At 43.5% G+C, this 13316-nt stretch overlaps 1 protein-coding gene across 2 annotated transcripts in view; it reads right to left on the bottom strand.

Annotated features, from left to right (window-relative positions):
- The window catches only part of LOC120991941 (sialic acid-binding Ig-like lectin 13), an 82553-nt gene that overhangs the window by 42578 nt on the left and 26659 nt on the right, over positions 1–13316 (bottom strand). For both annotated transcript variants that reach the window (XR_005776873.1, XM_040420676.1), the window contains exons 2-3: positions 11203–11306; positions 2570–2944 (exon numbers count right to left, since the gene is read on the bottom strand). Coding sequence is in view for 1 of the 2 variants with exons in the window: in XM_040420676.1 (XP_040276610.1) it covers positions 2570–2944; positions 11203–11306 (479 nt within the window). In the remaining variant the exon portion in view is untranslated. The remainder of the gene's footprint in view (positions 1–2569; positions 2945–11202; positions 11307–13316) is intronic.

Below are 13316 nucleotides of genomic sequence, written 5' to 3'. Positions count from 1 at the left end.
TTATAACTTTTAAGCACCACTTATATTAAAGGGGTTTTCCTTTTTTTTTTTTTTTTCGTAATAAAAGGACCCAGAACTAACAAACAATTGTTACTCATCTCCTCTTCTCCCCTATGCTTCTTTTCCTGCACAGCTTCAGTCCTAGAAATGGCCTGATCCTCCACAGTCAATGGTTGGCCAAGCAAGCTTTTCCTTCCGTTTCTGGCAAGTGAGGACTGGACAGAGAGTGCAGAGAGGCAGGAACTGGAGCAGGAGAGGAATGACAGCAGAGGGGGATCAATGGAGGTACACCTCTAAAAATGTATCTAAGTATAAAGTATAAAACTTTTATGACGCTGTCTTGTTGTTTCGAAATGGTATCTCCCAAAGAAGGAGAGCCATCTTACTAGTGCCAGTTATAGGAATGAGTACCCTATGAGTTAAAATTCATTTTTTCAGCAATTCTTGGAACATGACAAAGCAAAATAGCCAAGCTATATATCCACCCAGAGAGAACTATATTGGGGGATTTGACCTTCATCAGTATGGAGTAGAATTATATTTTCATATATATCATGATCCAAGGCTTGCTAAAAAAAAACTAAACACTTACTTATTAGGGAGTCCCTTCCAAAAGTTGGTGGTAACAACATGGTTCTCTACCTGTGGGAGAACCTCTTTATGCAGTATTTTTCTATAGAGCATTGCTAGTAAGTCTATATACAAAGCTAGTCTGCTTAAGGAGAGAGTTCCTTCCCAAAAGCTGCATCGAAAGGGGCTTTCTATGATTCAATTTTCAACTTTTTAACAAGCCTTGGAACACAATAAGGGAAATGTAAGGTAAACTATGGAGGTCACTCTCCGGAAGCACAGTTATAGAAACTCCAAATTGAAAACCTATCTTCCAACACCACTCTGGTTAGTAGCTACCCCTAGGTGTTCATCAAAGCCCACTGAAAAGTCAAGTGGAATTAGCTGTAAGAAACCTAGGTTACATCTGTGGAGTAAGGCAACAGAAAACTGGGGCAAGCTCATAGGAAGCAGACCTTACCTGGTGACCAAAATAAAAACTGAAAAATAATCAGCTAGCCAGGGTCAAGACCAGACGAGTCAGTAGTGTCATAATCAGCAGACAAGAGGTTAATTAGGATCCAAGCTAAAGTTAGTCTACAGAGCCTATCAATCAAGATTGGGGAATGAGAACTAAGCATAGTAGGGTAAAAAGGAGTCAGGACAATCACAAAATAACAGGCACTGACGAAGAGTCAGTGCCGGATCTAAATCCTAGCCCTCTGATAAGACACTGAGCCAGAGGTCTGACTTGTCTTATCTCTCTAATAGGCTCACCAGATTGGCTCTACATGCAGCCAAGCGACTGGCACATGCATCACCACTGATCTCCTCCAGCACCACCACACGGATGGGAGTGGCAGCTCCTGGGTTTTAGAGACAGACACCACCAGATTGTGGCAAAGGTAGGTATGTGACAGAACAATAGCCAAGCTAAATATCTGGCATACGTGGCCTCTCACTCAGCAAGCGAGAATCATTTCGAAACAGCTTGTCTAAAAATTGATGTATGGCTTGACTATTTTCTATTCAGGAGTCTTGTGTCTGTTTAGGCGAGTGTGTGGCTTTTGGACTTATCCCCCATAATTGACATGTGGTGGTACTGTTCGTGTTCTTGGGTGTCTGGACTGTTTTGGGTAAGTTTGATGATCAATTGGCAGCTTGTGTGACTTTTATTGATTTACTTATTTATTTGCTTGTTTTTTAAACTGATTGACATTACTTTCGATATTGGCAGACTAAATAAAATAGGAAGTGCAACCATGTTAGTTCTTACTTTTGAAGCAAAGTCATCAACAAATGCCGACCATTTGCCATATTATCAGACTGGTTCTTAAGGGCCCTTTACAGAGTCCGAGAATCCGGCAGATAATTGCTAATGAGCGTTCATAGAAACTTTCATTAGCAATTATTTGGCGGTGTAAATGTGGTGTGGGTAACAAGATGAACGAGCGAAACATGCGTTCATCGGGGATTAGATCATTTGTGCGGACACTAAAATCGTTGTAGCAGATCGCGCTGTGTAAACACCTTCTGCTGCTGGCAAATAAAGGTGTCTTCAAACGGGACGACGCAGCAGGTGAGTTCCTTCCTGACAAGCACCTGATTATCGGAGAAGGAGACACATTTACATGCCATTGCTCGTTCCCATACAGACTTGTTATTTGCTGGTAGCAGAGCATTTTTGCACAGCACAATCTGCTGCTGGAAAAAGACGATGTTTGTGTTCACACAAATTATCTATTAAGCGAAGAATGATCGCTTCGCTCGTTCATCGGGTAATCTGCGGCACCTTTACGCTGCCAGATAATCTCTAACAAGGGCTCCTATGAATACTTATTAGTGATTTTCTGCCAGATTCTGTATAAAGATGATCAATGGAATTAGCGATCGCTCCTCTCCATACTGTGGAGTAGATTGCTGCATGTAAATGAAGAGGTCTCCTTTACTGACAAGCAGGCTATTGTCGACAAGGAGCGATTCCTTCCAGATAGTCGCCTGCACGTTGTCTCACACTTACCAGTCACAGTAACAGAGGTTTTTCTTTCTCGGGTATAACTATATTTCACATTACTGTCTTTGCTTTCTTCAAATCTAAAGAAATATTCCCCCTCATCTTCTCTTCTGGCGTCAGTTATGGTCAGGGTGCAGTCTCCGGAATCTGGATTTCCAGTCAGATGGAAGTTTGTTTTTTTCACGGCACTAGATTTATCATTACTGGCTAGGAAAGAATCTGAATTGGGATCTCTCCAGTATCCAAAGGAATTACTGAATGTATTTCTGCCGCCAGCAGTGAAGTTACAAGGAATCGTGACGCAGAGACCCTCCTGTACTCTGACACTGGAAGCCACTTCAATAGAATAACCTTGAAGATGTATGACCTGGCTTGAGATACCTGTAGAAGGATAAATGACAGCATTATTACTAGTATCGAATGAATCAAAGTATCTGAAGTGGACTTTGATATGAATTTCAGGAAGAATTTGATTTGCATAGAAGCCAAATTTCCTTGCGCTTCGTAGTAGCAAATCAATTTTTCCTGAAATGGCGTAAAAAAGAAACAAAATACATACTCACCTCTTTATTGAAGATCCCACCCGAAATCTCGTGTGCGGTATGATGTCTTCATGCTGGCCAGCGTGATGACGTCATTTTGCACCACGCAAGATTTTGCATGGGATCTTCAGTCAAGATGGTCGCGGGGGGCCTCTTTGCGCTCAAACGGATGAGGTGAGTATTATTTTATTTTTTTAACGCCTGAAAGAACTAATTTTTCCTCTCAGATGCCGTGATCAGCAGTGAATGCGCCACCTGAGGGGTCCAATGATGGGGGACTTCGCAATCACTGTTCTCCATCATTGCACCTGCTACTTACAGAGAAATGCCCTAATAGATGATATGTAATAATTAGAGATGAGTGAAGCTATGAAAACTTTGATTCACAAAGAAATTTACTTCGTAAAGTAATTTGTCACAAAGCTAATTTCTTTGTGAAATTCGGCGAAGCAGCCGAATCAAAGTTTTCATAGCTTCACTCATCTCTAATTATTACTTAATACTTATCATCTATTACATGTATCACATAATCCACATGGATATTGACCAATAAAGAACACAGTGCTTCATTTATTTATTGTGGTAATAAATTAAAACTTAAAGGGGGTGGCCCATCTGGGACATTGATGGCATATCCCTAGGATGTGCCATAAATGCCAAATAGGTGTGGGTCCAACCTCTGGGATCTGCTTCTCTCTAGAGAACCGGACCCCAAAGTAAAGGAGAGCGCACCACCCTTAGGATATCATAGCTTCAGGGGGTTCAAATGTAAGAGTGTTTGATGTGTGATGGACTGTGGCTCGCATAAGGGAGGCATGATGGCTGAATGGGACACATTGTGAGAGTTTTATGGCATTGTACAGGGATTTGGGGATACTGTAACTTTCATGGGAACATTCTGGTTCGAAAATAATAGTTGAAATTCGATAACACATGGTCGTCACTGGTGTTGAATTCCTCAGAGACTGCAACAATTATTCATTCAGCGTACATAAAAGAACAAGTAAGTATGTGGCTGGAGGTAAATTACACGGTCATTGGATATCAATTTTACAGCAGGCCAGTGGACTACAGGCCCCAAAAATTATGCATTCAGCGTACATAAAAGAACAAGTAAGTATGTGGCTGGAGGTAGATTACACGGTCATTGGATATCAATTTTACAGCAGGCCAGTGGACTACAGGCCCCAAAAATTATGCATTCAGCGTACATAAAAGAACAAGTAAGTACCGTATATACTCGAGTATAAGCCGACCCGAATACAAGCCGAGGCCCCTAATTTTACCCCCAAAAAATGGGAAAAATTATTGACTAGGGTGGGAAATGCAGCAGCTACTGGTAAATTTCAAAAATAAAAATAGATACCAATAAAATTACATTAATTGAGGCATCAGTAGGTTAAAGGTTTTTGAATATTTATTTCAAAGAAAAACAATATGGTATCAACAATAACTTTAACAGTACAAAAACCAACTAAAGCTAAAACAGCTAAATGAGTTAAAATCCTTCAAAACTGGATTCCTCATCGTCTGTATGTCCAAACAGAGCTTCAACTGGGAGGGGGGGATGTCCAGGGGGAGGGGGGGGGGCTGTCCAGGGGGAGGGGAGGCTGTGCAGGGGCCGGTACTTACTGCCGGTGTAAATCCCGCGGTCTGCTCCCAGTGTAAATCTCGCGGCCCACGTGTCTCGCGAGATTTACACTGGGAGCTTAACAGAGGTGCCGCGCGGACGTGCTGGGAGCTGACCGGAGCAGCTGTAAAGGTAAGTAACAGCTTCTCCGGCCCCCAACATGTCATGGTCTGTATTATGGCAATGTAAGTTGCCATAATACAGACCTAGACTCGAGTATAAGACGAGGGGGCTTTTTGAGCACAAAAATATGTGCCAAAAAACTTGTCTTATACTCGAGTATATACAGTATGTGGCTGGAGGTCTATTAGATGGTCAATGGAAATCTATTTTATTGCAGACCAGTACAAATACAGGTCAAATACATGTTTAAAAGAACTAAAAATTAAAAAATTGGATTAAAAACATGGCTAACAAAATCCCCACTCTTGAAAAAATCCCTAATGATAATAGTTAAAACAGGTGGTCGTCACAAGTGTTGAATTCCTTCGAGGCCCAAAACATAAGGCATTCAACGGACAGAAAAGGCCTTTTATGCCGCTGTATTTACTTAAGACAGGGACCATTATTTGTTCTGGGTGGTGGCGGATATTTGTGGGCTGTCAAGAGGAAATTCAATTAAACGTGGTTGTAACAGGTGTTGAATTCCTCCGAGATCCATGCCTCATTCATTTTTAGAAATGTGAGGTAATCCACACTGTCGTGAGCTAGGCGAGCTGAACGTCCTTTCGGATAGGACACTGGACGAAGGGCAAGCCAGAGTTCTATGGAAAATTGTGCCATCTCTGGCCACAGGTCAAGACTGCACACCCAGTAATTCAGGGGTTCCTCACTTCTCAGAGTTTCCACATAGACCATTAACCCTATGTAGTCAGACACATCTCAGTCTAGGCGTTCCCTGAGGCTGGATCCGGAGAGCGGCTGTCGATAGGCTGACTGCAAGAATGATCTCATATCCAAAGTGACCAACACATCTTAAAATCGCCCTCTTCTTGCATACGTTGTTGGATTGGTACCTGCAACTGTTTCTTTGTGAATGGAAATTCCTCTTCCAGTGCCCGCAAAAGCAGAATGCAGCATTTCTCAAAGCAAGGCCTGGAAGTACTGCATTCTGACAGCCCTCTGTGCTGCTGGTAACATGTCCACCATTTTGTGTCTGTATCGGGGGTTACAGTGTCGGACCGGGGTACCTAGGGACCACCAGTAAAAAAAAATTTGGGGGCCCTCCGTACGGATACATTTAAATATAATAAATAAGTTTTTTATATGAACATAAGCTGGTTGAGGTGCTGTACATTGAATATAAGTATGTAGTGTACTAAATCTAATGTGTTATGTGCCACTTGTGCAGGGGGTGGGAGACTAGGGGCCCACCTTGCTCAGGGGCCCACCGGGGGATTCCCCTGTACCCCTGTGGGCCAGTCTGAGCCTGGGGGGTCAAGTACGTTGCCACCCAGTACTGGTCCTTGAACTTTATGCTTTTTTTACGGGGGTCTCTCTTGAAACACTGGAGCATGAAGGCCCCCATTTGCACTAAACTGGTAGCTGTGGAGTGGCCTGGCTCCTGCTCATAGTCCAGGATAATATCATCCTCTGTCTCCTCCCCCCAGCCACGGACAACACCAGGGATCCCAGAAACGTTTAAAGCATGCTTTTCTTGCTCATCCTCCGCCCCGTCACCATCCTCCTCTGACTCCCCTTCAGACTCCTGTTGACTTGTCTCAGTTGGAGTAGCCCCCCCTGGGAATTTATCCAGCATTGCGAGTTCCTCATTTTCCTGCTCCTGCTCCTTGATGGCTTGATGAATGACATGACGAAATGCACGTTCCAGAAAGAAGGCGTAAGGTACGATGTCACTGGCTGCAACTGACCAGTTTGGTGATCTCATCAAATGGCGGCAGAAGTCTGCATGGCGTGGTAAAAAAAAAACAAGCTCCCCAGAACCTGTCCTGACGCAGAGTTCGTACAGGTAGTTGTTAACTGCACGTTTCTGCTGGAGCAGCTTATCAAGCATATACAAGGTGGATTTCCATTGCATCGGTAAGTCACAAATCAGATGTCTGACGGACAGGTGGTGTTGCCACTGAACATCAGCAAGGCGAGCCATGGCTGTGTAAGATCTTCTAAAATGGCCAGAGATTTTCCTGGCCTGCCGCAAGACATCCTGGACCTTAGGGTATTTGGCAACAAATCGCTGCACAACTAAGTTCAGGACGTGTGTCATTTTCCCCTGTTTCAGCACGCTCAGCAGATTGGCACCATTGTCGCACACTATTTTACCAACTGTGAAATTGAGCGGGGTTAGCCATTTATTGGCTTGTGACTGCAGAGCTGAAAGCAGTCCAGGACTCGTGGGGCTCTTGACTTCCAGGCACAACAGCCGCAGCACAGCATGGCAACGTCTCACCTGGCACGTCGAATAGGTTCTTGGGAGCTTGGGGGGGGCAGCAGAAGAGGCGGTAGCAGTGGAAAAGGAGGAGGAGATAGAGGATGGAGTAGGAGAAGGAGAAGAGGCAGGCCTGCATGCAATCCATGGCAGTAACACCAAATCCACATAGGTACCACGGGTTGCATGCTTGACAGCCGTCATAAGGTTCACCCAGTGGGCAGTAAAAGTTATGTACCTTCCCTGCCCGTGTTTGTTAGACCACGTGTCTGTGGTCAGATGTATCTTGGCACCAACACTGTGTGCCAAAGATACATTCACTTGCCACTGAACATAGCCATATAGCTCTGGGATTTCCTTCTGGGAGAAATATTTCCTTACGGGGACCTTCCATCGCGGTGTGCCAATGGCAACAAATTTGAGGGTGGGACAATGTGCTGAAATGTCTCAATTGGCTGTCCTGTCCCACCTGATGGATGTGTCATGGGTCAAAGTGTGGCACAATGCAAAAGAATATGGTGCTGGCGGACATCGCTATATGTTTGCATGTTCGGTGAAATGGGAACGAGCAAAGTTTGACATGAAACAACCGCCGGCGAACCGCAAGGCCATCTCTACCGTGGGACAGCTGCCGCCATTAGGCTGCGCAAAGCCTCAGTGTCCACAAGCCTAAATGGCAACATTTCCAGGGCCAGCCATTTGGAAATGTGCAGATTTAGTGCTATGGCCTGTGTTCGGAAGGCTGGGTATTTGCGTATTAGTTCAAAGGCCTGGGGTATAGACATCTGTACGCTGCATTGGCACACAGGAGTGGATGTGCTAGCTGATGGTGCTTGCGAAAGTCCAGGTGCAGGGCGGGAGGCATCCAGGCCTGCATCTTGTACAGGGGATTGGCCAGCACGTAACACAGGGGAAGAGGAGGCAGTGGTGTGACCCACAGACACTGGTTGTGGTACCAGGCGTTCGGCCCATCTATTAGGGTGCTTTGATGCCATGTGGCGGATCATGCTGGTGGTGGTGAGGTTGCTAGTGTTCACGCCCCTGCTTATTTTGCTACGGCACAGGTTCCAAATGACAATTCTTTTATTGTCTGCACTTTCCTCAAAAAAGTGCCAGACTGCGGAACACTTACCCCTTGGCAAGGGAGATATCCGCAAGGGGGTGCTGCAAGAAACAGTTGCAGGCCTGTTTGGTGTAGCCCGCCTTCTCCCTTTTGCCACCCCAGTGCCTCTTTCAGCCTGTTGCGGTGCTGCAGATCCCTCTTCCTGTGTACTACTGTCCTCGCTCGGCTTGCCACCTTCCCAGGTTGGGTCAGTGACTTAATCGTCCAGCACCTCCTCTTCCACTTCCTCACTCTGGTCATTCTCCTGACTTGTTGACATAACAACAACCTCAGTTATTGACAACTGTGTCTCATCCTGTCTGTGAAGGTTCTCATTTATCCAGGTCATGGTATATCTGTAAAGAATAAATCAAGGCAACTGGACGTACTGTAGATTTCTTGAAAATGTTTCACTTGTTCTTCCAACGAGCTTTCTCAATTCTGAGTGACTGTACAAAAATTCTGGGAATAAATATGTAACTGAATCAACGATGTGTCTCATCCTCATCATGAACCTCTTGAGACACTAATTGCTCTTGACTTATTGGCAACTGTGTCTCATCATCATCATCCACCTCGTGAAACACTAATTGCCATTCCCCACCATCATCTTCTTCTGACTGTAGATGCTCCAGAGTTTGGGAATCAGGGCACAAGATCTCATCATGTCCCTCTTCAAGTGGGCTTAGTGAGAAGCCCAAATTAAGGAATAGAGATGAAAACAGCTCCTCGAAATATCCAAGTGTGGGATCACTTGTTTGCCAAGACTCTCCATGGTGGGTGAAAGGAGTATCAGGGTGAGGATTCTGTTGACCAGACTCTTGGCTACTGAGACTGGACTTTGTGGAAGACAGGGTAGTGCTTAACTTACTGGAAGCATTATCTGCTGCAATCCAACCGACCACCTGGTCGCACTGGTCTGACTTCGAGAGTGGTGTCCTGCGCCACCCTGCAAACTGGTACATGAAGCTAGGTATCGTGGATAAGTGTGTTTCTTGTGCTCTGGTAGCAGACACAGTTTCACTGCGCCCAGGGCCACGGCCTCTACATGCACCATCAGCAGCACGGCCACTTCCCCCTCCCTTACTACTCACCTTGCGCATATTAGATGGTATATATACTTGCAAGTATGTCACACGTACAGTAGCGCAGGTTTTGTAAGTGTATGCGCAAATAAAGTATACAGAATGTCACAGATATTTTTAGGATGCGCACACGTTAAACAGGAGATGTCGCGCAGATAATGTCGCTGTCACCACGCCTAATAAAAAATTACATTGAATGAATGTCACTGATATTAAGGATGCACAAATGTTGTACAGGAGGTATAGCGCAAGTAATGTCGCTGTCACCACCGCCTAATAAAAAATGACATTGAATTAATGTCACTGATATTTAGGATGGGCAAACGTTATACAGGAGATGTAGCGCAGGTAATGTAACTGTCCGCAGCGGACACCATCTACAGAAAAAGTACACTGGATGGCACAGATATTTTTAGGCTGTGCACACGTTAGACAGGAGATGTGGCGCAGATAATGTCGCTGTCTGCAGCGGCCAATCAATTGCAAGCTATTTAGTACAGGTTGCACTAAAAATATATATTGCTCCCACACACAATAGTCCTTAAAAGGACTTTTGGGTCTAAAACAAGTATAAAAGCTAAAATATTCATATTTCACTCCCTACACTATCTCTCCCTTCTGTTCTTTAGCTCTCCCTGACTAAGACTGAGCCGAACACGTGTCATCGGGTGCTTTATAGCACCCGATGACGCGTTTCGGCCAGCCAATCAGTGTAATGCCAACAGTCAACATGGATACTGCATTACAGTGAATCGCAGTACCTACCTGCACGTTTATTGGCTGACGTGCGGGGAAGAGACTCGAGCATCGTGCTCGAGCACGCGTGGTATTCGGGCGAAACACCGCGATGTGCCGAGCATCGCGATGCTCGAGTAAAATTAGCGATTGGCCGAGCATGCTCGCCTAACACTAGTGCCTATCTTTTGGAATAAATTTATTTTTAACTCGAGGTGATTGGGTGTATCACATCGATAGTACACCTATTCCATATCGGTAAATAGGTGAGCCACCTTGAAATACATTCATTAACCATAATGAAGAGATTATACGTTTTTTTGAAGGGTTTGTGAATTATAGTCAATCCCATTTAGGCTGAGTTCACATCACCGTTTAGCTTTCTTTTCTTCTGATCCGTGAGAAGAATAGAGTGAGAAAAAACAAACAGGATCCTGTAAAAAAACGGATCCTGTTGCATCAGTTATGCATAGGATTGCATAGGATCCGTTTTTTTGCCGGATCCTTTAAAAAAACGGATCCTGTTGCATCAGTTGTCATCCATTTGAGCCATTTCCATCTGAGATCCGTTTTTTTTAGACGGAAACAAAGGTACTGCATGGAGGACTTTTTTTCCCGTCTAAAAAAACGGATCTCAGACGGAAATGGCTCAAACGGATGATAACTGATGCAACAGGATCCATTTTTTTACTGGATCAGGCCGGTCACATTATTACTAGACCCTCAACGGTCACCTTTAATCTTTGGTGAAAACTGGCAACAGTGTTCCCTTTTCCTGCAGCACCACCATAGAAGAAATGAAGCATTACATATCGCCCGCAATAACCTGTCATGCTGGGTCCTTCAAAGCAGGAGATGCTCTCTGTGGCTTTCCACACTTTGGATACTGAATGAGGATCCTGAATAGGGGGCCCTTTTTTAATACTATTAATCATTATGAATTACCTAGTAGGAATTTGAACATTTATATATCTGCAGGCACCCTACAGCATTTCATTATTTAACAAATATAAATATTGGCACTTCTGGGTACCAACACAAAGCAGCACCTTAGATTCCAGATTCCTTCACCCATGTCAGTAAAATGTACAGTACAGTATTTCCAATAACTTCATTACATGTTTCAAAACAGGCCAAGATATCAGTACTTTGCACTTACCTTTCCAGAGGAGAGGCAGGATGACCACAAGACTGACCCACATGATACTGTGCTTTATGTGCCTCATCTTGATAGTGAAATCACGTATAGATGTAGGATAGGGTCTGTGGAATACATTAGAACTTATTTTTTTGTCAAAATGTCCAATATCTGAGCCATGTTCACAAATTTTAGACAACTGACTCTATAATTCTCCTCTGGACTTTGTACAGTCTGGCTTGTACATTCTGTGTTCTATAAAAATTGCCCTTACAAACATTTCAAATGATCTCATGATGGAACAATGTAATGACAGCTACTCTCTACTGATTCTTCTGTATCGCTCTTCAAAGTCTGACCGAGTAAACCACCAACTCCTACTTAGTACAGAGTTTCTAAGATCATTAAATATCATAGGAGCAAGGTCCAAGCTAAGGATGAGCAAACCAGTTTGGACTGAAGAGGGTTCGGTACAAACTTTGCTATTTTTTGGATGGCAGATGAAACCAAACATTTTTGGGTTAATTTCGGATGAATCCACTGAAATGTCCTGCATTGCCATTTTAGTGTACATGTCGGTGGGAAAAAAGCACTAGGGAGGAAGAAGGGTTCTCACATGACCCTGAGAGGAAGTGGGGGGAGGGCTTGTCCTGATTATCTCCCCCGTTAAAAGACATCTTGGATGAGCCAATCAGAGCTGCAGGAGGAAGTGAGGTGCCCTAGGAGAATGAGCAGAATGCCATTTTGTGCTGGGCTGTGAATGAGGGTTGTTGGGTCTTACAGTAGTGTTTGCCAGGAAAACAATCTTAGGGAGTCTGAAACAGGGAAAAATCAATCAAGGACAATTAGAAAACAATTAAGCTTGTATTCTATTGCCAGGGAGAGTGAAGGGAAAGGCTAGGGTTCAATGAAGAAGAAGAATTGTGTGTGTAGAATAGGGACAAGTGGGGCAGATGACAGCCAGGAATTAAGAAGAGAGGAGCTGTGGCCACAAAAGGAGCTACCAGCAAGGAAATACATACTTAAATTTGTTTCCCTTTTTCATAGATTTCTTTTTTTTTTGGGGGGGGTTTGAGTAAGCAAAAACTGTACAACATGTGATCTACCATCATTCTAGCATAGCATATATAATACTAGTCATCTCAGATAGTTAATTTAATTAATTTGTTTGTTTTAGTTTGAAAAACCTTATACATATAGCGCTAAATCCTTTTTTTCTACACACACAAAGTTCAGTACCAATTTAAATTTTTTTTTTTTTTTTTTTGGGGGGGGTATTGAATTTACATACTAGGGAAAATAATTTACCTGTGATAGTTAACCCAATATTAAGGATCAAGCCTCAATCGTCCATTTCAGTGAATTCTATTTCCACAGTGAGTGTTATCGTGAAATTGATGGTCAAATCTCAATCCTCTGTTTCCGTGAATTCCATTTCCACATGGTTGGAATTATATTTTTTGGGGGGATTGTTCAATATGATTAACCAGCATATATACAGTATGCGATTACTGCAGCAATATACAGGGTAATGCAGCAATTTACCTATGAGTAATAACAAGTCATTGTTTTTTGTTTATTTTAGTTTTTTTGGGGGCGGGGTTAATTTCAATTGAATTAAACCAGAATATAGGTGATTAGTACACCAATACATAGGCTATGGTAACAATTTATCTGTGAGTGTACGCAATAATAAGGGACAAGCCTCAATCTTCCTTTTCTATACATCCAGTTTCCACACAATTGAAATTTTTTTGGGGAGGGACTCATTCAGTTTAATTAAACCAGCACATACAGTCAGGTCCATAAATATTGGGACATCGACACAATTCTAAAGTTTTTGCTCTATACACCACCACAATGGATTTGAAATGAAACAAATAAGATGTGCTTTACCTGCAGACTGTCAGCTTTAACTTGGGGATATTAATATCCAAATCAGGTGAACGGTGTAGGAATTACAACAGTTTGCATATGTGCCTCCCACTTGTGAAGGGACCAAAAGTAATGGGACAATTGGCTTCTCAGCTGTTCCGTGAACAGGTGTGTGTTATTCCCTCATTATCCCAATTACAATTAGCAGATAAAAGGTCCAGAGTTCATTTCAAGTGTGCTATTTGCATTTGGAATCTGCT

The sequence above is a fragment of the Bufo bufo genome, chromosome 1, assembly GCF_905171765.1.
Source record: "Bufo bufo chromosome 1, aBufBuf1.1, whole genome shotgun sequence".
NCBI classification, from domain to species: Eukaryota; Metazoa; Chordata; class Amphibia; order Anura; family Bufonidae; genus Bufo; species Bufo bufo.
This window is presented reverse-complemented; position numbering and strand designations above follow the sequence as displayed.